The 25,886-nt window shown below is 41.0% G+C and overlaps 2 protein-coding genes across 5 annotated transcripts; both read right to left on the minus strand.

Annotated features, from left to right (window-relative positions):
- Positions 1–2,054: 2,054 nt before the first annotated feature.
- On the minus strand, positions 2,055–16,791 carry LOC138611556 (phosphatidylinositol 4-phosphate 5-kinase type-1 gamma-like). 4 transcript variants are annotated; one of them, XM_069684731.1, is made up of 17 exons: positions 16,487–16,791; positions 13,151–13,179; positions 12,929–13,018; positions 12,663–12,793; positions 12,434–12,551; positions 10,653–10,805; positions 8,731–9,030; positions 8,412–8,620; positions 8,245–8,328; positions 7,550–7,598; positions 7,328–7,412; positions 7,058–7,228; positions 6,072–6,228; positions 5,897–5,959; positions 5,258–5,807; positions 3,403–3,486; positions 2,055–3,308 (listed from the first exon to the last, which is right to left on the minus strand). In XM_069684731.1, the coding sequence occupies exons 1-17, from the start codon at positions 16,578–16,580 to the stop codon at positions 3,297–3,299; spliced, it is 2,379 nt and encodes a 792-aa protein (XP_069540832.1). In that variant the 5' UTR covers positions 16,581–16,791; the 3' UTR covers positions 2,055–3,296. The 4 variants fall into 4 exon arrangements, with proteins under 4 accessions (XP_069540832.1, XP_069540831.1, XP_069540833.1 ...); XM_069684730.1 differs by having other exon boundaries at positions 3,403–3,489; XM_069684732.1 differs by lacking the exon at positions 2,055–3,308 and adding an exon at positions 4,946–4,980.
- An 864-nt stretch (positions 16,792–17,655) lies between these two features.
- Positions 17,656–21,008, minus strand: LOC138611338 (phospholipid hydroperoxide glutathione peroxidase-like). The gene is made up of 7 exons (XM_069684391.1): positions 20,931–21,008; positions 19,928–20,022; positions 19,634–19,778; positions 19,255–19,406; positions 18,721–18,745; positions 18,538–18,597; positions 17,656–18,153 (listed from the first exon to the last, which is right to left on the minus strand). The coding sequence occupies exons 1-7, from the start codon at positions 20,994–20,996 to the stop codon at positions 18,121–18,123; spliced, it is 576 nt and encodes a 191-aa protein (XP_069540492.1). The 5' UTR covers positions 20,997–21,008; the 3' UTR covers positions 17,656–18,120.
- Positions 21,009–25,886: the final 4,878 nt, after the last annotated feature.

Below are 25,886 nucleotides of genomic sequence, written 5' to 3' on the forward strand. Positions count from 1 at the left end.
AAGGCAAAAACAACGTCAAGCAGGTGTGAAGCTCTTGAGGAATGGAGAAAGGAAATTTGGTTGTTTCAATACAGCTTTTCAAATGCGATATCAAAATGTGCATAAAGATACGCTCATGGAAACATGAGTATGTGTATTTAACACTAACACAGATAAGTACAAGTATTTAACTTGGGCTATTCAGTGGGATCATTGCTCTAAAAAAGAAACATAAGGAGGGGAGAAGGAGATCGACCAATTATACTGAGTTTATCGAGTCACCATATTCACACGGCGGCCATTTTTCCTCTGACCTCATGCTCACAGTGGGACACTGAGTTGCTGTTACAACATTGTTTTGTCTCAGTTTTTAAGTCTTATATATGTTGGGAATCTGACAAATTGTTATCATTCTTGATTAATGAGCAACTGATGAGACAAAGAATAGTAAAAATCTGGAGGGAAATCTGAAAACATTTCAAAGTAACGACATATTTGCCAATCCATTAGTTAACGTCAAACAATAGCTAATGCTAACATTTAACCATGGCTAGCTAATATTACGTTAGCAAGGAATTTAGGCTTTTCCTGTTGTATCGTGTAAAACTAGCAAATGATAATATTAGCTTTCAGTCACTTCCTAGCTAACTCTAAAATTAGCTAGTAAGTGGCTAAATGCTAATGTTAGCTGTCGTTAACCATAGCTAATGGGTTATAAAATATGTTGTTTAACTTGAAATATGGACAGATTTACTTTGGGATTTTTACTGCACATCGTCTTTTCAGTTTTTTAACAATCGCAAAGCAGTGAAATGTTAAAAAAGTGTCAGATTCTCTACGTTTACACGAGTGGACAACAGCAGCATGACATTTAGGAAAAATGGCCGCTAAAATAGTCCTTTGACATGCTAAAATGTAATGTTTGTACTACGTTGTGTTTGTGGCACTGGTTGGTTGTGATGTTTTTCAAAGTATGCCGCTCTGTCTCTGTGGGATTTGTTGACAATAAGAGAAACTTTATAAAATCATTAATCATATCCTTAAATAAGTCCAAACCTTAGTCAATCAGTTGAACCACTGGACTGGGGACGGAGTACCTTCTGGCTGAACATGAGGGAGAAGGAATTGGGGAGGCAAGAAAAGGAGCAAAAGGATTAATGGTGTGTGCGCTTGTGTGCGTGTGTGACGTAGAAGGACAAAAAGTGGAGGTAAAGGAAGAAGAGGGACGATTTCATTCCAGTACAATTGAGCAGGTGGCTGCTGATCCTTGTCCATCACACATCCCATCATGGCCCGACATGGCTGACTTGTCACCTTGAGTCACATTCACAACTCTGGCTTTCACATGAAGCACACACACAAACCAAAGCAACGTGTGTGTGTGTGTGTGTGTGTACCAGCAAACATGTGAGGGATACAGTGGACAAGCACTGTATTTACTGTAATGTGTTTTTGTGTGGACTAACATGTTTTTTCTTACTTAATGTACTTTCTTGTGTTACTTTTACTTCTGTTTTCTTCCCTCTGTGAGTATTTATGTGTTTATATAAAGAGAGTCTGTATTTCGGCAAATAGCGACACCCAGCTAAGATCCCAATGGGCTTTTTGGTTGAAGCCATATTGATCCCTGTCTGTTTTATGCCAGCTTATTTTTAGCAGCAAAGCCTGTGCAGATAAATAAAATGCCAGACCCAGTGAGGCAATCAAGGTTTGATATCATGTGTTAAAAAGACAATGGGATGTAGGGGGTGGAGCTGCGAAATATGACCTCACCTCTAATGGTCCATTAAGATCACAATAAAATGAATTACGGCCCTTTGGCAGCCCGTATACTGACACATCTTTGTGCAAGTTAATTTAACAGTGTAACTACAGTGAGACAGTCAGAGTGTTGCATTTTCAAGCAGTCCAAAATAATGTGCGAGATTCCCCTGAAGATGTGTAAAGATTGACAGCTACGCTTTCTGAGATATTGTGGTGCCATCTAGTGGACGGATTATGCAAATAACATAAAGGAGATTCTTTTCAGCTGGTTGTTTGAGAAAACACAGAATGTTGTTGTTTTTTTACACAATATAATCTTTATTTTCTTTTACACAGTGATCAGCTACAAACACTGTTGCCTGCAAACAGGCAGGTTAGCTTCAGCAGACTCGGATAATACAATAATTTGCGACAGCTCTGCTTACACAGTCAGAAAGTCTACTTCTGGTCGGTCTTGTTGCAGCAAATATCATGTATAAAGAAGGAGCTACTTTGTGTTGCAACAGTAGATTTATTTTCCTACTAATCTGTATAGAAAACATGTCAGTTTAGCTCTGTATGTTTAGTTTGGTAATTCGATAAGACTCATATATCTATTGTATATTTCTTTTTTCCCGCACAGCCAACATGCTCATAGCTGCTTCACACTTTCATGGCCCGTAACAACAAATGGAAGTTACACCTTTTGACAGATCGACAAATAAGCAGGACTTACACTTACACGTCTCCCAATCACACATCGATATGCATGCAAACACATGCACACACAAAGACATAAGAGCACAAACAGACTTACATGCATGTGCTTAAGCACACACACATTTTATCTACACTTTACGAAACATAGTTTGACTCTTTTTTTCTCTTGGTTCTGACTCCTGTAAAGATGTAAATGCATGTTTGCTTAAATGTTTTAACTCTTTGGGTGAGTTTTATTTTAATACTGTTTAATTTTTTTTTTTATTATGACATGTGACCGAAATATCAAAAACAGGTATGAAAATGTGTTTGTCAATAAGGCATTTTGAACACAACCATTCATCGTCAGATCAAAGGAAGATCTTATGTGGACCACCGGACACCACTGGAAAGAACAGCACACCAAAACTGATCTCCAACAAATGAACAAAACGTAAGATTTAAAAAGACTGCAGCCACATTTACATGTATAAAGTGCTAAAAATAAAAGTATGTACAACTTCGCCATGCCTGTAGTGAAAAATAAATGCATGTTTAAAGTTTTTGTATGTTGATATTGCATAGCCGGAGCTGGCACAGTGCAGCATGACTCCTCAAACCCAGCAGCCCCAGTCATTCACAGTGCCCCTCAGCTGATTGTACCGTGTGATAACAGTTTACTCCTCTAAGTAATGTCAGTCAGATTGTCCAGGACTTGATGCCTTAAGGTTTATTTGCATAATTCTGCTAGCTGTTTGTCTGTGTTTGAGTGTATGTTGTTGTATACTTCAGTTCATTCCTTTAGTCTCTGATGGCAAAGCAAGCTTCCTCATGCAGCTTCTGACTCCACCCATCGCTGCCCTCTCCTCTGTGAGTTACTGGAAGGGCTGAGAGGCAAATAAAGAGAGAGAGAAATGACTGTAAATTCACACCTTTCTTTTCTGTGAATTATAATAAATAATGGATGAACTGTACACTTACTGTCTCGCTCTCCCCATCCGAGCCTCTTCTGGACTCTGAGCTGTGGTGCAGAGGAGAGTACACCCAGCCTCGGTCCTCCTGAGTCTGCTGGTGTCAAACGCAGCCAGCAGGGGGCAGCAGCCATGAAAGGAGACAGAAGGGGAATCATTAGAGAAGAGACTTTACTGTCTTTACTGTTAAGAAGGCGATTTGCTTCTGTTTTTTCTAGGTTGTAAAGTTTTGCTTTCTCTACCTGGAGGTGTGTAAAGGTGATAATACCTGAAACTGCAGTTTAATGTGGAGGAATATTCAAAATATTCGGGCCAATATTGGTTTAATTTTACATGTAACACCCTGAAATATTGTGCTCTCAATCAGCTTTGTATTATGACAGATGAAATCCTCAACATGCACAATTTTAAAAAGAGTTTTGGTTCTTTCAGGGGGACTCAGATGGAGATGCAACTTAAGTTTGTGCACCAATCAGAGTTGACACTTATTTGTATTAAAATCTGAGCGCTGTGGCGGGTTAGTTTGCTTCTGATCAAACCTCTCCACCACACTCCAAATGAAGCAGATTGGCTTTAACTTTTTCTAGCATTGTGCTTATTTAGTCATGAATCTTTAATGTATAGAGAAAAACTTGAATTCACATTAAAGAGGCTTTTTAAATGTTTTAAGTGCGGCTTTAATAAACAGGTGATTTCCAACATCAGAAAGGGAGCTTTCTCTCTCTGAGCACTCATCAGGTTGTCGGCTCCTCTCCGCTGCAGAAGGGCCAAAGCTTACAGGGTCACTAAAAGCAAAACGCCAATACAAGCTACAGTGACTGCAGGTCCAAAGTCTCACACATTTAAAGTACACTTTACTGCATAAGGATGCATGCTCCACTTAAATGCACACGATGGCCCTTCAGAAGCTGCAGTTATTAATATGCAATGCCTCTTTTGCAGACATTGCCACTGAATAAGTCATGTGAAACACACTTTAACTTTACTGTAAAGTACTTCTGAAGATCCATAAGCAGTGTTGTGACAGTTACCAGCAGCGGGATGGTGACGTGGACCAAATGACTCTAACTACTGAGGTGGTGACTTACATTGGAACTTGAGCTAGAGTTTAGCTTACGGCGGCCGAGAACCGGAGAGTACACCCAATATCTGCCATCTGCGTACTGATGGATGGACACACACACACACAGATGAACACACAGATGCATATAAAGAGTGCACAGGAAAATAAAAGGGAATGAATACATTATGAGGTATTATAAGGTTGAGATGGAAAGTGGAGGATGAACACTGATGTAAAAAGAGTTATGGAGAGCTGTGCATGACATTGACAGGACGCGTGAATGCAGATTGACAGATATAAATGCATCATGCTGTGCAGGAAAGACAACCCCGTATTTTCACTGATTCATTCAGAAGCATGAACCATATCTGCTGGCAGCCTTGTGCTTCAGAAAAAAAAGCATTTTGAAGAGCGAGAGCAACCCCGGAGTACGTGCAGCCTGCAACACACACACACACACACACACACACACCAACCCTCCACCCCTCACCATCATAACTCTACCACGCTGTCCATACTGGGCCACTGCGAGAGACCCAGCAGATAATAGAGAGACAGAAGAAGAAGAATTATCTTTACTCTCTGGATGAGGACTGACAAAACAAAACAAACCTAATAAGAGCTTTCTGCGCTGTAAAACATGAACCGATTACTGAAATAGTTAAATTATTTATTTTGTCTGTTTTTTGGCTTCATTTTCCAGCTCATCTTGTTTTGTTTCACAACTTTGAAACTGCCTCATTAGCTCATTTTTAACACCGCAGCACACAAAAAAAACGCTGACACATTAACGGGAACTTACAAAGTAGATGTCAGACACCGGCACCTCCCCATCCAGCGAGTTGTGGCTGCTGGACACTGACAGCTGATTGCCCGATGGTCGCGACGCCCGCTGAGGCCTCTGGGGGCTCGCTGGGTTGGAGGAGGGAGGTGTTGAGGGGAGATGATGAGGGGAGTTCTGAGTGGAGGAGTTAGGAGATGCGGGGCAGATGGGAGTAAACGCTGAGCCGGGAGGGAGGGTGGAGGGGTTCGGAACGGGGGCGAGGAGCTTGGGTTGTGCAACCGAACGAGAGGCAGGAGAAAGAGAGGAAGACTGAGCGGCTGTAGGAGAGGTGAGGGGTTTGGTGGACGGACGGATGGAGGAGGAAAGTGTGGCGGAGGACTGGGCAGCTGATTGAGCAGCAGAGGAGGAGGATGCAAAGGAAGGAGGGAGGGTGGCGGAGGAATGAGCAGAGGTTGAACTAGTGGAGGGAGGGGCGGATGAAGGGATGACACGGGGATGGTCAGGTGAGAGGTGGCTGGGGGAGGTATTTTCTGTCAGCTGTGTGAGCTCCGTGCTCTTTGGGATTTTACTGCAAAAAGAAGAAAACAGTGTTAGAATACTGGAACACAGGCGGCTATGGACAATATTACAGTATAACACTGCTGTATGTGTGCGTACCTGAGCTCCACCTCCACTGTAATAGTGTCCTGCTTTTCCCCATGAAGCCCAACTTTCTGTGACCTGAAGCCCACAGGGCGAAACAGGGTGTTACATTAGTGGGAAGTGCTCCTTTTTTTTGATGGAATATTGTCGATATAGAATCATCGCTGCATAATCAAGCCATTATTCTTACCTGGCAACATTTGGGGAATGCATTTGTCTCCTGTAGCGAGGATGCTCAGGGGTATCAAAGGGGGTTGTGGGTAAGGAGTTGTTAGAGGAGAGCGTGGTCGCGATAGAAGCTGTGGTTGCATCTTCAAAGGACGGAGGAGTGCAGGGCGGCTCTTTCGCTAATATTAAGCAAGAAACATAAAAACATGGAAAATGTTACACAGGAAGGGGGGGGAAATTAGCTTTAATTAAATCAGGTATGATTCAATTTAAATATTCATACACTCAGCATTTTCTATCGCTGTTAATATTTAGTCTCGACGCTGTAGCTATTGCTTCTGTTCTGCTGCTTCCCTTTCTACGTCTCCACAGGGATTGATAAAGGCTCGCTTCATTTCATTTAAAGAGAAAGTGGAGCTCTCAGCTGCAGACAATTGAAGCTAATAGTGTGCCAAGACAGAACAAAGGAACCAGCACATGCCAGTCCTCACTCACTAGTTGGTTGAAAAGACATCCCCTGACTAGCTTCGACGAGGGAAGCTAGCCTTCATACACACTGATGAAGGGTAATGCCACATGGCAGAACAGTCCTAAAGTACTAGGTCAAAGGGGGGGCATCATGCTAATTTCAAGCTTCATATTTCACTCTGTGATACCTGTGGAGTAGCATAGCATAATTTACAGCTCACACTGGTGCTCTGTGCAGGCCCTCATACAGCCTCTGCCTGAAACCACTCAGTTAGCTCTGTCCCTTTAAGAACCCCTACAAGTCCACTTTCTTCTGATTGGCCAGCTCTTTGAAGCCTGCTGAGGCTGAACTTTGTGATGTCACAAGGTGCAGTGTGTAGGACAAACTGTGTGAAACCTGGCGTTCAGAGCAGCCTGCAGACTGAGCTGAGAAACCTGGGGATTACTCCAACATACTTTTACCTACAGATTTGAAACTTCGCATAAAACCCCTCTTTAAGGTCCCATTTTCAATAATGTAATGTATATCATTGTGTCTACCGTTGTCCTCCAGCACAGGGAAGCTGCGAGCTCCTCGCAGGTTCTCCAAGTTGTCCTGGTTCTCCTGCTTGTCATCGCTCAGCGAGGGCCGATGCCCAACAGAACCTGTTCCAGCGCTGGACTTGGACATGAGAACCCCCCGTCCTCTCTTAGATGGAGACGATCTCAGTGCTGTGAAAGCACAGTAGCTAGTGTTAATATGTACTTCAAAAAGGAAAATGTTTCATTAGAGAATACAGCATGACTTGGGCTGCACATTTGTAAACTCACAGGAGCTCTTCCTGAAGACGGTGGTGCTGCAGAATTTGTAGAACCTCTCAGCATAGAAACCAGGTCTGTGAACTGACACTGTGTCCTGAAGGGGGCAGAATGAGGGGGATTTTAATGATGTTGCACTTTTCATACACAGTTACATGTCTTAACCTTTTACATAAAAGACAGACACGGAGACAGTTTGTTTTTTGCTTGAACACAGACAGTTATGTAACTCACCCCGTCATGGATGAGAGACTTCCAAGAGTGCTCAAGTTTCTTGATTAGTCTGTGAGACAAGACAATTAAATTATTTAGTTAAACTCATTGAGAGACTTATTGTACCTGGCAACTCAGTCAGTGGCTACAGCCTTATCTGTGATGTTGATGTACACATGTCCCGGCGACAGCTGTTATGGTTTCCTCCCTCAGTATTTATGTAGAAACAGATACGTCTGGGATTGATTTTTTCACTGTGATCTCCCTGGCTTTTAATATTCCTTGCAGACACATAATGCCGGGATTACTGTAAGCCTAAACCTAATCATTTCCTGCCCTTGAAGCCAGACAAAAATCCAACTTCGTCATTTGGTGCGTCCTGAAATGTCCTTTGAATATGAGACTGAAATGACGAGAGCAGCAGTTACTCAGGATGAGAAGGAGAGGTTAAAGGTGTAAGGCAGAGAATTTTTACCTGCTTATTAAATTCACTTTGACACTTTCATTCAAAATAATGAAAATATGATATGATATATGATAATATCCGGCTGGAGACAACTGGTTGTCATAGAGACAAATGCTAGTAGCTTGCGTGTATTTTTTTTTTCTTGAAGCTAACTTATGATTCTAAAACTTTGGAAGAGCAGGATGACATGTGACATTGTGAGAAACTAACAGGTTTAACTGGCACCTTTAACTGGTCTTTGGTTGCCTACCTGTACGACTGCAGGATGTCAATGATTCCAATGAACAGCAGAAGGCGCTCTCCTTTAACACCCACAGCTGGAATACCACCCATACTGCAAACAAAAGGAGACCATTACCATCATTTGTAAATATAACGTCATGTTGATGCCATCAACATTTAAAAATGGTGACTCACGTGTCATCATGGTCCAGCGTGTCCCTGCACGTGGAGCCTCCCTGTATAGACTCCATAGCAGTGGAATATAAAGCCCTCTGAGCTGCACGCTTCGTCTCATCCCCGCCTGCTGCAGGAGAGCCCTGAGACTGCTGCTCCCGCTCCGCCTGGCTCTTGTTGTGGACACCGAGCAGCAAACTGTAGTCCATGATCTTGAAGCTTTCCAGAACCTGACGTGAAACACACACATCTCTCAGCCTGGGACATGGCTAAATGTACACATGCATTAAAATACTGTTCTACTTCTTAATGCTGATCCATTCCCTCTGCTCTTTCTCACCAAACAGTCTCTCTGCAGAGTTTTGACCAGAGCACTGTACGTGTCCTGGTCCAGTGTGAGGCCTTCAGGAACGTCATTCAGAAAGTCCAGGTCTTTAAAAGTGGGTTTGGACTTCTCTCTCTCCTTCTTGGACGCTCTCCTCTTGTACGTGGAGCCCTTCAGATCGAACTTGAGGTGCATGCGGACAGAGCGCGGTAAAATATTGTTCATCACAACCACTCGGATGTTCTTGCCTCCGCACTGGACGCAGTAGAGGCCGAAAAACTTTGGCAGCAAAGTCCGAGGGTTCTGGTTCAAGTTCTGGGATCATGAAGAAGACAATAGCAAAGAGATTAAAAAACATGGTACATTATTTGGCAATAAGGAATGCAGTCTAGAACACTTAAAGCTAAGGGATGCTTCTGTTTTATAAGACAAGCCTCCAAGGTGTGTTAGTAGCAATTATATGTGGAAGCGCATTGCTATCTGACGGCAGCCAAGTGATCGCGCCATTGACAAACAGAACGTTGCCATAAGTCAAGGACAGACGACTTTAAAATGACAAGCCTTTGTTTCCCTGACATCATGATCCCTCTTTGGCATTGTGCTGGAGTTCTGGGCATTCCAAAGGTCGGGGACACGCTCATCGCTACCTCCTCCCATGGTGCTTCACCTCAGGTGGGTTCTTCCTACTGTCCTTACACCAAGCTCTCTGTGACGTTCACTCTTTGTGAGAGGAGCACTCGCTAATACATCCGTAAGTCCACTCAAGCTACTAATAGGTACATTTATCATAAGCTTCACACATAAGTACTAATGCCACCGACAATCTTGGCACTAAATATATACAACTGTTCAATGCTACATTAGCTTGTATTAGAGAATTTAGCGGAGCTTTACGGTGCAGCAGATGAAGAAGTTAATGAAGTTTTTCAGCAAACCTTTCTCTGATGTTACGCACACAGAACTTTGGTTAGTATCAGATCCTGACAGATCCGACTGGTGTTTCTGGAGATTTAAATAATCAATGAAGTTATGCTGCTGTGCCTTCTGGATAAAAGTGCACAGCTTCTCTTTTAATGTGGAAATGCACTTATGGGTTCTGCTGTGGTGGGATTGTGCAGGAGACTACAATCTCTGCATGACAATTTTTCATTGACTGACCCATATGTGCCCTGCCTGTACAGGGGCACAATGAAAGGAGTGAACATAATGGAGCCTGAGTGAACCATGTGAAATTGAAAAAGAATGGGAATGGGAAATTACATTCTGATTTATTTTAACCATGTTATGTTCAAAACACACCTCTGATTACATAAGAGATTACAGACAACTCCTTTGAGCACTTTGCCTTATTTTGCACCCAGATCATGCACCCATGGTAAAGATAGTTTACACACAGTTTGCACCTGCAGGACAGCGTGACACATCCACAGGCCTCGGCCCATTCTCCTGTCTCCACTGTGTGCAAGCTTAGCCTGTTAGGAGTACTTAGCTCAGGTCTCGTTCAGCAACAACCTCGCTGCTCAATTCTATTACAGAGTCACCTGTTGGCGTCACTGGTGCTCCAAGCGACAACAGGGGGCAGGATAAAGAGGATAAAGATGACTGGAGGTTTCTGCTGCTGCTCTGCTCTTAAGAATGTACACACCCCACGCCCACTCAACCAAATCCCTGAATAGAAACGGTACCACAAAATCTTTGGCACGGTCTCAATATCACGTTTCCTAATGGGGAATATTACATATGTGCTGCACATGCAGGTTAAAGAATATTAATTTACAGGTTTTAGTGTGTCTAGTGCTTAGCAAACAAATGTCTCTATACTAATAACAGTATGTGAAATATTATAATAACATAGATAGTGAATATTTAAAATGTGGTTACATTCAGGAAACGGCTGATGATGGAATCTTACGAGGGAGAGGCCCAGTTTGACTCACCATGTAGTAACCAGGAAGCAGTTTCTGTAGAAACTCCGCCTCTTTGTGCATAACAGTTTTGATGATGAACTCATCATCACGCGTCACGTAGAAGATGGAGCCACTGGCTCCTGGATTTGTCAGCTCGATCAGCGGCTCGTTACACAGAGAATACTAGAGAGAGTGGAGAGACAGGGAGGCAAAGGTTAACATTTAAACTGGCGTCTCATCTGACGTTCTGACTCATAGTCTGTAAAAAGACTCAACATACAACAGTCATAAAGGCAGACTTAATATGTCTTTAAGCCCACCCTGGCTGCTTTAAAAGAACAGTCCTTGAAAAGCCAGTTTATTTGAGATGTTTGTTCCAGCAGAGTTTGTCATTTCATCCTCAGCTGAACACTTCATGGGTGCAGCCGGGCTGCATAGCACTGTTAATGTTGGATCCAACAGAGCTTTCAAAAAGCCAACCAAAAGACTAACACATCCACCCACTCACATGGCATTGCTCATCAGCAGCTGAGCAAAAAGGGAACTTTGCTTTAAAGTGCAAGTGTGTTCACTACTGAGTACAAAGGCGTTCTGGGTGTAGGAGGGAAGAATCACACATCGGGACTGTTGGGAGTTTAAACTGTTCATTATGACATTTACAACTTAATGCAGAATCAGTAACTTCACTTAAGTTACTAACCTAACTGTGGAAATGCTGCTTTTATTCACTTCGATCTGGTGCTGAATGCTGGGAACCATTTCAAACTGCATCGCAGCAGATCAACACAAACACTCCAATAGCAACAGCAGGCTACAGTTTACACTACAGTGATGTAGAGCCACTGAAACGTTGTAAATAATGACACCAGGTCTAATGAAAGTGGTTATAAACTGAAGACTTAAGCTGTAAAGTAAGAAGCCATTGCTTGTAGTTAATTCGTCGAACAAGTAATTTGATTGTCCAGCTTTCTAAATCAGCACAATGCAATTACACAGGTGCTCCACCTCGCCAACAACAACAACACGGACACACACTACTCTCTGACTGTCTGCTGTCAGTGCTCGGAGTTTAAAAAAGAAAGCTTTAGTCTGCTAATCTCCCGCTGGCACAGGGAGAAAGTGAGCTTAAACGTGCTGCTTGGAGCACTGTATGTCCGTGCATGTGAGCGTAAATGTTCTGTATGTGCTGGCTCACATTCAAAATATATAAGAGCCTGTGCATCTGTTTTTTTTTGGTCTTCTGTTCATGTGCTCGGATATCTTTTCATGTAAGAAGATGTCTGATGTGACAGGGGACATGTTTTCTTTGATGTCTCTGCCTATCATCAATCTGAAGCTTTACGACAGAACTGAAGATAAATCTTATTATTGGATAGCTATCAAATTAAATGTAACAAGCAAGAGAATCAGAACAGATTTTTCAGATCACTTCTTGGGCTGTTTGCATCTATAATGCTCTTTTTATCATGACTTTGCTATGTTTGATAATGAATTGGTCATCTTATTTACATATGCAATGTAATTTAAAATGTATAAAAATATATTTAGAGCTTTCCTTTCATGGTTATGGATAAAGAAGTTGTAAGAGAGATCAGTGTTTTGCGCTGCTTATTGCTGTTGGAAACCTCCTCAGTATGGCTCAGGTCAAACAATATATTTCACACTATGAATAAGCAGGTGTTTAATAACACCAAAAGAGCAGGGTGCTAAAATGTAGGTCACTGCTCATGCTGTATGTAAAACAAAAAAGTATTCAAGATATTTAAATACTCTCAGTGCATCACCGTATTCAGAGACAATAAACATCTCACCAAGTAGTCGTCTGGTCGGATCCCAAACAGCTCTCTGAAGTACCTGAAGGCCACGGGGGCGTAGGTTTTAAACCTGAAGTCTGGGTAGTGGTGGGCTGGAGTGAGGTTACTGCCTTCACTGCAGGGAGGAAGCATGTAGGGACAAACAGGAAATTTGAAGATAAAAAATGATTGAGCTGCATACTTGTCACGCACAAGTGCGTGTAAACAAGCTCTCGCACGAACACACCTGGGGAAGAAGATGCTCTCCACCACATAGAAGTCCTGCATCAGCACATCTCTCTCAGGCTTGGAGCTGAGGTTGCCAACAGTGTATCCAATGCCCAGCTGGATGGCCCCTTGCAAGGCAGAGGAGGTGGTCTGGAGGCGGACAAATGAACAACAGAGAAAGGTGTGGGTGGGAAGTGGTTGGTGAAATCGTGATGCGAAGCAATCCTACAAACAGTATTAAAGACTTAAAAGAAAAAGAGCAACAGACGAAGAGGGAAAGTTTACCTTCTTGTACGTTGTCTCTCCGGAGGCGTCGACCCTCCTGTGGCCGATTTTTTTCTCATGGGCAGGGCCCACTCCGAACGGGGACGGCATCTGTCACAGGGAAAGAGAAGAGAAATGTAATTGTAGATGGGATATATTGTCCCTTCATGTAGAATTAAACCATGAAGCTAACCAATACTTATGAGAGAGAGGAAAGAGAACACATGTGAAGTAGCGTCTCACCTCTGTTATCTGAGCCTTCTTGGCTGAATCTGTGGACAGAAACAGAGACAAGGTGAGGGAGAAATAGGTTGAGAAGTGTCCACATCAGTAAATTATTAATAATGCAATAGCTTAGGCACACAACAATGTGCATGTTGCAACTTGCAAAAACACAATCTGTAGATTAGGACTGTTTTAAGATCAAAAGCTCCAAACCAGCTACTATTGGACCCTGTGTTGACATTATTTGAAAGTAATTCAGCAGCATTCATCCTAATCCAGCTTCATCAACCTTGTTACAAATAAATTGTCGACTCACCAGCAGAAGAGTTCAGTGCCTACAGGTTCCCAATAGTTTGATAATCCACAAAACCTCACATTAAGTAGTCAGACCGCTGTTAAGTGCAGTCAATGTTTTCTATTCCTGGATCAGTGAGATTTGTACCGAGGAGGAAAAACTCTAATGGATTGACTTCCTCCCTAATCTGAGCGCTGCCATTGGCTAAAGTCTCCAGATCACATCGTCGGCCAATCACACATAAGGATTAGGAAGACTCTTTTCCCACTGACATGAAGGACACAAATGGTGTGTGTCTGTTTGTGTTTAAAAGAGGAAGAGAGCAGGATTGACGGAAATGAATGGGAAAAGAGACAGTTCATAGTGCTACTACAAACTCATCATCGTGTTAAATTGCAGGTCATGTGAGGTTGAAGATTAGGGAAGAGAGGCTGACGAAGTACGGATAATGAATCTTTAAGCCTTGTAAGAGCACAGCACACACTGAAGCAGTGTTTCACACAACAGAACAGAATACTAGTTGATAAACAATATAACATACAATAATGATAATGACTTCTCGTTGCTGGGTCAAGAATGCAAATATAATTAAATATTCATGCAACCAGAATTCTGAAAATGACAGCCTATTTGATGAAAAATCCTGATAACAGTAAGCTTCAATATCCACCTGGAGTCATGTAGGCCTACTGTACCACTGCTCTTTAGCTGCTTAACAACGGCAACAGCATTGATAACAAACAGCTACACTAGCAGCTCTGTGAGGCTGCTTTAGGCAAATAATGCTTTCTGCTGAATGTTTACGCTGCTATGCACTGCTAACCTACTGATTGAACAGTTACGATACAATTTAGAGTCTGCTTTATTCAGCGGTCTGCCATCGATATGAGACGTACTGTAGATCATATGTCAAATTAAAACAAAGAGTTACATTTGTATAAACCGAAAACAAACAGCTAACATACAGAATGATGTGACAGTTTTATTCCAAACATCAGAATGAAAAACATTTTTTCTTTATTAATAAAAGGGAAAAATAAATAAGGTTCAGTTGTTCACATTGTTAAAAACTTACACCTGCACAGCAAGGGTCAGTGACCCGATCTCACTAACGTTCCAGGTCAGGTTTGTTGGGTTTTACTCTTTAGTATTTGTTCTCGTATCCGCCTGGTTTGCATGTGACATGCGTCCATCTTTTCTCCAACAATATTTCCTCACTGCTTGATTCCAGAGTGGGGAGTTAAGCCTACAGATTGATTTGTCAGTCATCTTATATTATCCAGCTTTTGCTTGGCTGCTTGCCATGATCTACCTGCTGCTTGGAGGTGTGCTGGCATTTAAACAACAACACAGACGTCCCGTGGGAATTTCAGAATAAAGGTGCATCTTCAAGATTATGATATGGTGGGTGTTTTTACTTTGTAATGATGCTAGTGAATCTTTAATTATTGAATCAATTTCATCGCATATCGTTACATCCCTAGCTGCAACATGGCGTGGCATGGAGTTTAAGAGAAAATGTTTTTGATAAATGAAACAAAGTTGAACTTGATCAATTGTGCGAAAACCTTATGAAATAAACATATTAATTAAAAATGGTAACAAAATTTTGCATGCAACTCTGCCAACACATGGATCATCAAGCTTTTTTTTCCTTTTGGGCCCTTTCATGCAGTGACAGGACACCCATGGTGGCCACACCTGTAACCTGCAGATTAACACTGCACCAAAGCCTGGCAGAACAATGAGGAGGAGTATCCTGGGGCAGGCGCGTACACCCACACACACACACACACACCCACACACACACACACACACACACACACACCCACAATGAGTCTCTGTGGGATTAGGGTCAGGCCAGAATAATATGCCACTGAGCTGCAAACAAACAGCATTTCTGATATGGAATAACTCGGCTACCCGTGAGCTGGTTTGTTTTAAATGAGTTAAAATGCTAAGGAAATGTACATTTCTGAACGCTCACTTGGATATTCTTGTATTGAAACATTTTGTGCCAATGTAGGAGAAGTATGCCTTCAAGCCTGTTTGTGTGTGTCATAGTAAAGAGGATTAGATCTCTCGCTTAGCTGAGAAAGTGGGGGCCTGTTGCTGCTGTGACATTAATGTGACACTCAACACAGGAATAGATTTTTATGCACCCAGGCTCTCTGCTCAAGTATAATCTGGTGGACTTAATAATAATCATCTGTGCACAAACACCATATGTAAATGAGCATGAACAAGCAGAGACAACTTGTGGTACCTGCTGAAGTGATGAAGACCACATCTGCTTTCTTTCTTTAACATGTGCACTGAAATTTCATAAGGCGGTCTCGCACGTTCTGTCTTTTTTTTAACCATGACATCCACAGAGACGCTTGGAATTGATACCCACCAGGGATTAGTGTGTGGTTTATGATATAATTCCATATCAGATTATGTAAAGCACTCTTTAGATTCAGCCCGGAAGAGGAAGAGAGGGACGGTAAGAATTATGGAGATAGAGGTTAAAGAGAGAAGCACAGTATGTGTTCACTATAGTGGCTTCTGTGCATACAAATGATATGTGTTAGTGTGCGTGTAGTCAACATGTAAATAGCTCTACACTTATACTGGTAGGATGTCACACTCATCCCATTGTAGGTCATCTTTAGTGGGTCCTTGTGTACACATCTCTAATGAGCACCTTGTGTGTGTGCCAGCCTGCAGTAAGCCATTGACACTATGAGTCATTAACAACAGAGAAGCACTGACTTGTATCTTGACACTGTTATCTAACCTAGCAATTTATTATTCATCTCCACAGCTTAGGTTCCTCTAACTACAGGTTTCTATCTGCTATAATGGCATTTTCCCGTAGTCTAGTCGTTTAAGTCAGTGTGGTTGGGTCAATTCAAATGATGCATAGTAAAGATGCTGCCCACTTGAGTCCAACTTCTACCCACAGTGCACCTGCTGTCACCGGAAGCTAGGTTTAAAAGCCCACCAAAATGATGGCACTCTCCGTCACTGACCGAAAATAAAGAACTCTAAAGCCTAATAAGAGACATACTAACCTGTCTCCCCCAGGTCAAGCTGTAGACAAATGCCGGCGGCCGCTTCCTCACTCGTCCTCCCGTCATCCTCGGTTTCCGCAGTGCTGCCGTCCATCTCCCGGACGGTCCCTGACGACGACACGCAGCCGTTACCTTCCTCAATGTGAACAAGATGAGGCGGTTTGACCTTCCAGAGAATGTAGGAATCCTGTCATTTCCCCGTCTTCACTTTTTACTGCTACAATTAAATTTACATACTTAAACGAATGTATATTTGTAGCAGTACTTAGCCAAACGCAGCCACACGTTCAGATCCAGCGGTGCTGATCATCTCTGCCGCGACTGTGCGTCATCACACTCACGCAACGGCTGATGCGCGTGCAGCTCCAGCATCACAATAAGTAACCGTTTAACCGTTCGAACATCATCATGAAGCTCTCGTACTCTGGGCTTCATGTAATATCTAAGGTATGCTAAAAGGCGATTTAATCTTATATTTAACAAGGTTCTTTGACTAGATATAGAAGACAAACAGCGTAGTATGTAATACAATTAAAACAAAGTCATGATCAAGTTAAATCTACTTAAACTACAAAGTTATATCTGGATGTATATTTTCTCTTTTCCTGAAGTATGCCGTTTCCAAAGTGTGGCAGTAGGATATAGCAATTTAAAATGTACATCCACATGAAGTGGTTTCGTTTCATAGATATTTTGCTGTTCAGTTGGTACATACTCGGACATAAAAATATTAATCTAGTCTACAGGCAAACAATTCATTCCACATAATGTATCTGGATGATATTGTTTCCAATAATAAATGAACAATGCATTTGTACTTAATTTGACTTTGTACCAATTCTTTTTGGGACCTTTCTGTGTCTATTCATTCTTAGCATTTTTCAGGAAATTTCCAGGGAAATTATTATGTTATTAAGGACCCACAATATAACAGTTACAGTACATTATCATACAGAAATTACAAAATGCCATGGATAGATCTACAATTCAATCAAAAAGTAAATAATGGATTTGTAAGACTTTTTATCCTTGCAGACAATAATGATAGTGTTTTTTTTGGTCTTTTTTAGCTAAAACGTTGAAAAAAAAAAACTACAGTAAGCATTCCCAAAGCAGCAGGTGAGCTATTTCCTTAATTTGACATTAATACGTGCAAGTAAATTGACAGATTTAATGTTCAAGACAGCATTTATTTTCCAATTTTGTCACATGATAAGTCATGAGTTACAGAAAGAAGTGCAAACAATATTATCAGTAGCTTTTCAGAAATCTGAAATGTATGGCATCTTATGTTCTTACATTAAACTGACATTGACACATGAACAAATTTGGTACTTAACATTCAGGAAGCACTAGCTGGGGTTTGTATTGTAGGAATGGCTGTTTGAGTTTGAAGTAAGTGAAATGTTAAGAATCCCTCTACAGATAACAAGTGAATGTCCTCTCCCACAGTCTTATGGGTTTGGTGTGGGTGGTTCTGGAAGTTAGTTGCACGCTAAGGATCATCGGGCCTGCCCTCCCCAGTGTAGGGTTTACAGGCAGGCCGTCACTGGTCCAGACACACACACACCAATAACCAGAAGTCCATGGGAGAGGTCCGGATTGATTTCTAAAGCATTGGTGAGACAGCAGTATTACAGGTATGTAGGAAGATCCTTTTCAACCACCTGCAAAGAGAAAAAAAGAGACATTTTACTTACAGAGATAGTGAATAGGGAAAGGCTTGGTTGAAGCACCATGGACAGCGACACAAAGAATACAACTTTGGATGAAAGGGCACAAATCTGAATAAAGCTTTCTTAATTAACCATTCCTTTACTCTTGCAATCCTTCTTTTAATCCACCCTTTATATGATTGTCTTTCACTGTATAACAAACTATAACATAAGTAAAGCAACAAATTGCCTCAATGAGTGCCCACAGGCTGAATACAATTTTTCTTGACACATCAAAACAGCAGTTAACTTTAGTATGCACCAACATTATATGTTAGAGCATTTACTTATATTTATTTATTTATAGTAATATAATTAATGGTCAGTGCCACTTACGCTGGGATCATCTGTTGGGCCGTATCTCTTCACCACCTGTCCCTCTCTATTTATCAGAAACTGTTGAAAAATAAGGAACCAAATAATTAGCACAATCTGTTTTTTTTATGCAATTGAGGCAATCAAATTTAGTCAAATTTAAGTGAATATGCTTCTCAAAAAGGATATAGTGCCACTATATACCTTTGTGAAGTTCCATTTGATGTTGCTGTGGAGAAAAAAAAAAAGTTATTGCAACAAAACCAGAAGGCTGAACCATTAACCCTGCTGTTGTGTCCTCTATCAATTGTGTGTAGGTATTTATTTTAAAGTGAAAGAAACTATAGACTATGAGTAAGAGCAACTGATTCTTCAGAAGGAAATGAACAAGATCATCATCAAGTTGTTTAAAATAAATAGGTTATAAATAGATTTTTTCAAGCAATGCTGTAAACATTGTCAAACATTTAACCTTGCCTAAAGTGCATAAAAAGAGGAAGACAGTTGTGAAACTCAGCAGGATATGATGACAGTGTTTCAATTTTAGTTCACTAAATGATAACAATGTGATAACACCCTGCAACCACGTTATTCAATGTGGAGAATTCAACACTTCATTCTGAAAGAGTTACTTTCAGTGTTAAATTCACGTTCCACAAACAGTTGTTACTCAGTTTGTGTACACAGTGTCACGTGACTTTTGTTAAGTAAACAGGAAAAAAAAGGACAATAACTCACTTTCCCAGGGTTCCCTTGCCTTTGGGCTGTGCCTTCATCCACTTCCACAAAGGGTGAGCGTTGTCTCCGTTCACGTCGATCTTACTGAAGAGGTCGAACTCTGCGTTGAAACCTTTGGCAAACTCTTTAATCTCTGCATTAGTGCCTGGCTCCTGGATCACGAAATCGAAAATTGGAAGTGGACGTTTTGTTTAGTTAACATTATACAAAAACAATGGATCCAGGAATGTATCTAAAAGATGATAGAATACAGCTTACATTAATATGGGGCACCCCATATTTATGTCAATATTAACAATATTAATGCGGTAAAACAGCATGCAAATAAATAGAAAACAACAAAGACAATTGAGTTTTGTTTTGGGTTAATCCTTGTTACCTGTCCTCCAAACTGATTGCATGGGAAGCCCATGATGCGTAAACCCTTCTCAGCGTAGGAGGCGTGCATTCCCTCTAGCTGAGTGTAGTTTACCCTGGTCTTTCCTCATTTGGAGGCAACATTTACGATGATACACACATATCCTCTGGCAGGGAGAAACAAAACAAACAAGAGGTTAAGCTGAGAAAACAACAGTTACTTGATGCTTATTTGTGGTGTGTATTCCACTCTGTACTGTTGTCTATTCAAACTTTCTACAAGTCATTAAATTCTCAGCCTCAATTAGCTTATTACCTGTATTTTTCAAGGGACACCTCATTGCCATCGATGTCCAGTGCGGAAAACTCGTATATTGTCTTGGCACTCTGCCAGTCGTTAGCTTGAGCACACTGCAAAGAGGTGAGGAATAAAAAATGTAAATAGTGTGTCTGTGATTGACTATAACAGCTGAAGGTTGAGGATTATCAGGGATAAAGTCCATGAAAACAGACCAAAGGACAAAAGTAAGACTAATAAGGCAAAGACAAGTGGATTAGATAAGTGAGGAAAAGGCAAGGAAGTTAACCGTTGACCTCATTATTACTCAGTGCTCTTTAGCCCGACTGTGTCACCAATATATGGCCCCACCCTTGAATTTACATATGTAACAGGTTTGAGCTGAACACTCCTGAATTAGACAGCGTCATACATGTCTAAACTGATCTTACTTTGGATAAAGAAAGACAGAACAATAAAGAAACAACACTTAATACATCTGCACATGCTAAAATCGTGGGAAATTAACGTTTTACTGCATTGTATAAAACAAGGTGATAATAGGATTACGTAACCGTGGAGCTTCTTATTATTTGATGTTAATTAACATCACCCGTCTTAGGGATCATCACCATGGATTGTTGGCAACGTTAACGCCATCTTTATCCCTTAGTGTACGTTAGCTACAGTATAGACAGCTAGCAACACCAGTGATACTTCCATAACAAAGAGGCAGAGAAGTTTGAGTTCGCTTGGCAGTGACTGGGGAGCTCAGTGTAAACCAAACGGTTAAACAATTCGTTAAATTGTGCCCCTGAACGTTTAACTGACATCAAAACGCTAACACCAAGCTTCATGCTAGCGTCAGTGAGAGCGTCAACACCGGACTCATTTAACCGTTACACCGCATTTAAAAATAGAAAACCTAAATCCGACCTATATGTCGTTTAGTACAAGACATCGACGGATACATACATCTTATGCTCACAACACACACACACGCAAAGTAATAAACATATATCATTGTGCTCTTAACACTCACCATGCCTCTGAGTACTCCTTTGCTCCCCAAGAGACCTAATAACACTGTCGGTCTCAATAGCCACATGGCGGCACTCGACAGCTATCTGACGACAGCTATCACATGACCCTTTTATGCCGCCCACTGAGACACTGGTGCATCACTGCGCACTAGCAGCAGCACTACTTAATTCATTGTTTTCCGTGCCAATCTGAAATGTTTTTCATTATTTTTCATCATCAACATCAATGCCTCGCTTTGACCTACAAAAGCAAACCACGCTATCTATATTAAGGCCTGTATAGTTCATCTTTAAGCCAGTAAGCTTTTTTTCGGCAAAGTTACACTCACACAGTCACTGGGGAGAAACCGTGGGATAGTTTTACTTGGGGAATATGACATCTGACTTGCCTAAACATGTTTGTGCCATGGACAGTCATCAACAATCATCTTCCTTGGAAACGCAGGAGCAGCAGAGAGCATGCAGGTACATGCCATTATTTAATAAAATTATGATGCGTACTTATCTTCTCAAGAAAGCTGACAACATATAATTGAATTTTTGCACAGTGTATTACTGTCATAGTACATATTCTCGCCATTACTGCTGCAATCATCCATTTCCCCCATGTTTTGCAGGTCATTTATGTATACTGTACATATATACACATTAAAATAATATAATATTTCTTATGTAATTTAAGATGCCAAGATCTTATGTATCACACAATATCTATAAATGCATGATGAATCAAAACTGAACAAAAAGAAAGTGGATAGAACCAGTTGGAAATCAGTTAACACAGCTGTAGTTATATTCCACTTCCAGCAGAGGGCACTGTTTATCTGTCTGACAGATGAGTGTGACGGATCCGGCTTTTGGATCTAACATGAAACTTACTGTATGATTAGAAAGATGTTGTTACAGATTTAGTGGAGACTGAACACAGTTTTATTAATACAATATCTGATATAATGCTGCATAAGATAACTCCAAACCTAAAACAATCCCTGATCTCTGCATTTGACTCATATTCATCAAGCTTTGTGCTGTAGTTCAGTTTTTATGGAGAGCTGATTTTAGAAGATATAGGAGAAGTTAACCTGTCAAAGGGCCACACAAGGCTGAATATTTGGACCTACTGTCTTCTTTTACACACAGGTATATTTCAAACCATCAATCTGTTTTTTTCTTTTTACTGCACTTAAATCAGGCCAAGGACTTATTCCTTTTCATATCATTCTGGGACATTGCTTTGAAATAGACTCCAGTGGTCTGACGTCAGACTGGTGCCACAATTAAAGTCCCTATGAAACAGCATTTTGCTTCTTTAATTGGACGTATTCCCTGATGAGACTGGATACTGGAGTGGGACATTGCACTCAAAGGATTACTCAAAAGTGTAGACCAACAGGTTATCAGTTGGAGAGACAAGTATATAGTGTATTTATTAGTTGGAATTTTAACTTAGTCATTTGTATATTCTGCTTTAAAAGCATGTTTAAGCATCTAGAGGTGGTAAAGAACAGAGAAGTCTTATTTCATGTCAAGGGAGATTAAAATTGACTGTTTCATACATGTCTTTCCACACTTGTTACAGCTGATCATTTACTGACAGCAATCTAATTGATTTACTGAATACAACATTTAGGATTTTGTCATAGATCAAACTGTTTAGTCCTCAACTTAATTCCATTGTTGCCTGGGTATGTCCACAGTTAAAGGGGGTATTATGCTGTTTCACATTTTAAGACATACAATGTTACAATGTTGGATGTTCAGACTAAACGTGGGCGAAGTTTCAAATCTGTAGGTAAAAGTATGTTGGAGTAATCCCCAGGCTTCTCAGCTCAGTCAACTCTCTCTCATTAGGCTAATAGATGGTGCTTTACATCTACAAACTTGGTGATATGCCAGTGTGACATTTCATGTATCTCTGTAATATTAAAGGCCCTAAAGATGCCAAGAAAATGTTCTAATGACTTACTTCCAGTGACCTAGATGAAGATATCAATCATTTAAAAAAAATGGTTTATTCAAACAGTTTTACTTGTCAGAAGACCCCATCATCACTGAGGCTTACTTAAAGTGATTTGACCAAACTGACTTGCCGTACTGCTCTGCACAGTCTGCATTACGAGGGCAAATGGCTGCTGGGATGATTAAAGGGATGCTGTCTGTGAACGGGGCTGTTAGCGGAAACAGTGGGTTGTCTGCCCTCAACCACACACACACACACGCGCGCACACACATGTACAGTGAGTGTGTTTGGGTGATGCGGAGGCCATATCTTCTGGCAAAGAGGCTTTTAATTAGGGTTCGACAAAACACAGAATCTGCCACAGGTTCCCACCTGAAACATTCAGTTCAAAGCCCCCAATTAAACACCTCACGCATGAGCCAATTAAAACTCAAATCAAAGCGGGTCTACTGTATGAGACATCAGCACAATCACTGCGATTTGTGTGTGTGTGTGTGTGTGTGCGTGTGTGGAGGAGTAGGGGGTAGAGGCTGTAATTAGTTGCTGCTCTGTCTGTACTGTCAAAGCGCCTGTATATTAAATAATAAAGAAAAAGTGTGTTTTTGCTGTGCATGTGTTTTTTCCACTTAGCTCTGCTGAAATACATTCTTGTATTATTACCTCACATGAACTGTGCAGAGCTGCTCTTCACTTATTAAATAAAACATTATGAAACGGAGGAAATGTATGTAAAATGCATCACGTGAGGCTGAACAAATACCAGGAAATGAATCTGCACCTGTTACACACACGTACACACACACACACACACACACACACACATACGTACACATGCACATACTCACAAATGCAGCTTTAATTAAAGCAAAAGGCGTAGTAATATCACCAGATGACATTTCAAACTGCTGCATGGCACACACATGTATTTCTAATAACTGTGGAACAGGCTCGATTGCACTTGAAATCCAAATAATAATGCTTTATTTGTTTGTTTGTTAACTTCTGCACCGCTCACTGTGGTTGAAATTGAACCGCTCCTATCTGAGGCAGAGCTGGGCAGCAGGCCAGCAGCTGCTGTAGGTCAATTATTCAAAAAATAACTGCTGCAGGCGTGGAAAAGCTGGATGTGAGTGAATAAAACGAGAACATTTTGAAGCAAAATAATGGCTACACATAATCATTTAAAAACTAAAATGAGAGGACAAAATGCAACAATTATTTCTTATGTTGACTAAAACGGTAAAAATACAACCATGTAAAAATCTGCAGCTGAGAGTCTTCATATTCGTACTCGCTCCAACACACGGCTGGTAAATTAATCTGCGTACAGGACATATTTACCTCTGAAATAACCGGAAATAGTTGCACAACATGCATGACATGCTGTAATGAATGTTGAAACCAAGTGGCAGAAAGAATCTGCATCGTTCATCATCATTTCATCAAAGAGCCATGCTGGGTTACCAGAGAGCCAGTTAACCCCGTCCAAATGATGAGGAATTGTACTGGTGAAAAAAGTGGGCAGTAATGAATAGAACGAGACGGAAAACGCAAGAAAACAAACAAGTTTCATATTAAAAAAAAAACAAAAAAAAAAAAAACAGTTGCTTAGAAACAACCTCTGCTGAACCTGACACACACACACACATACAGAGCTATACGCACCCTGGGAGATAAGATCAGATGCTTCAAGAAAAGTTAGGGTTATTTCTCGCTGTTCCTAAGCAACACGTTTGCAGTTTTCTTGCCTTTGCCACATCTCTGTCGACTCTGCAGGCGATTAATAGTCTGACTCTGAAATTATGTTGACCACAAAACTTTATCTACTCCCCAGAAGTTTTTCTCTATGTTTCAAAGCTAAGAGTTAAAATTGGCATCAACTGGGCTGGCCCAGCGGCAGTTCAGAAAGAGATTTTATTTGTGAGATACTTTACATTTTGCTTATTATGACCTAAAAGATCATGATTTGAGCTAATGATCCCTTATTGGCAGAGAAACTCCTAAAGTTACTTGAGATGTTCAGGCTTTTGATCAATAGTTGTTAAAAGTGACTCAGAAGCATTGCAGCAAAAATGTGAGCAAGCTAACATCAAAAATATTCAATAAATGTAACAAATTGTTAACACATATTTAAAATGCTATATTTCCTGCATTGGATATTAAAAAATGCTGGAGATTAAATGTCTGCTGTCATGTTTCATCCCTGTTCAGTTTTGTATTTAAATTAATTTAGTGTTATGTTTTAATGTCCTGTTTTATTTTGGAATTCACCCTTCCTTCTCGTTTATGTTGCTCTACTTCCTGTCTTTGTGATTTTTCCCGCTTGTGTGATCGTTTGCCCCGTCCTGATTGTTTTCACCTGTTACTCGATTATTCTCACAACAATTTAAACAAGATGGCGACTCACAGGCGGCCGAGGAACACACTTTTAAAATGTAAAAGTTTTTTATTGCGACTCAAATAGCTAGCGATACAAATGTTAAAAAAAAACCCAAAGGGGCCTTGAAACAAATTATCTTTTAAATAATAGGTTAAGTTACGTGACGTTAGTTGTGTTAGCTACTTAGCTAGGTAGCTACCTGTTGCTAGGCGACAGAAGCAGTGTTTGATGACACAAGGTTAAGGGCGGGAACAGCTGGTGAGGCAAACAGGAAATACTCCATAGACCAGACATCTCATTTCAGTTTGGTCTTAGTGGTCTACGCAGCCTACGAATGACTCATCCACTGTAGATTGCGTCCTTCAGCAGATCAGCAGCGACCTCTTGTGGTCGACAAACAGAATTACACCAGAAATGTTCGAATCACAGCCCAGATTTTGGGTCATGTGATCTCTTTGGCCTGAAAAATTTTATGAACAATGCCAGCCATCCAAGCGCAGTGGAGGAGGAGAAGGATACTGATGAAACATTACTCTGGTAAGTGAATGTGTGGAGAGCATCTTCACGTAAAAACAACCGAATATAAGCTAAGACACATTTGAGATGGTTTACTGC

This window comes from Semicossyphus pulcher, unplaced genomic scaffold (genome assembly GCF_022749685.1).
Source record: "Semicossyphus pulcher isolate SPU_LCO1_2020_fin unplaced genomic scaffold, fSemPul1.0.p SCAF_7, whole genome shotgun sequence".
Taxonomy (NCBI): domain Eukaryota; kingdom Metazoa; phylum Chordata; class Actinopteri; order Labriformes; family Labridae; genus Semicossyphus; species Semicossyphus pulcher.

Excerpts from the sequence above, each read along its gene's own strand:
- LOC138611556 (XM_069684730.1), bottom strand. The coding sequence starts at position 16,580 with ATGGACGGCAGCACTGCGGAAACCGAGGATGACGGGAGGACGAGTGAG. Across the intron at positions 8,621-8,730 it reads CTCTGCAGAGAGACTGTTTG|GTTCTGGAAAGCTTCAAGAT; the intron begins GTGAGAAAGAGC and ends GTTTCACGTCAG. Across the intron at positions 7,229-7,327 it reads CGTCTTCAGGAAGAGCTCCT|CACTGAGATCGTCTCCATCT; the intron begins GTGAGTTTACAA and ends GTGCTTTCACAG.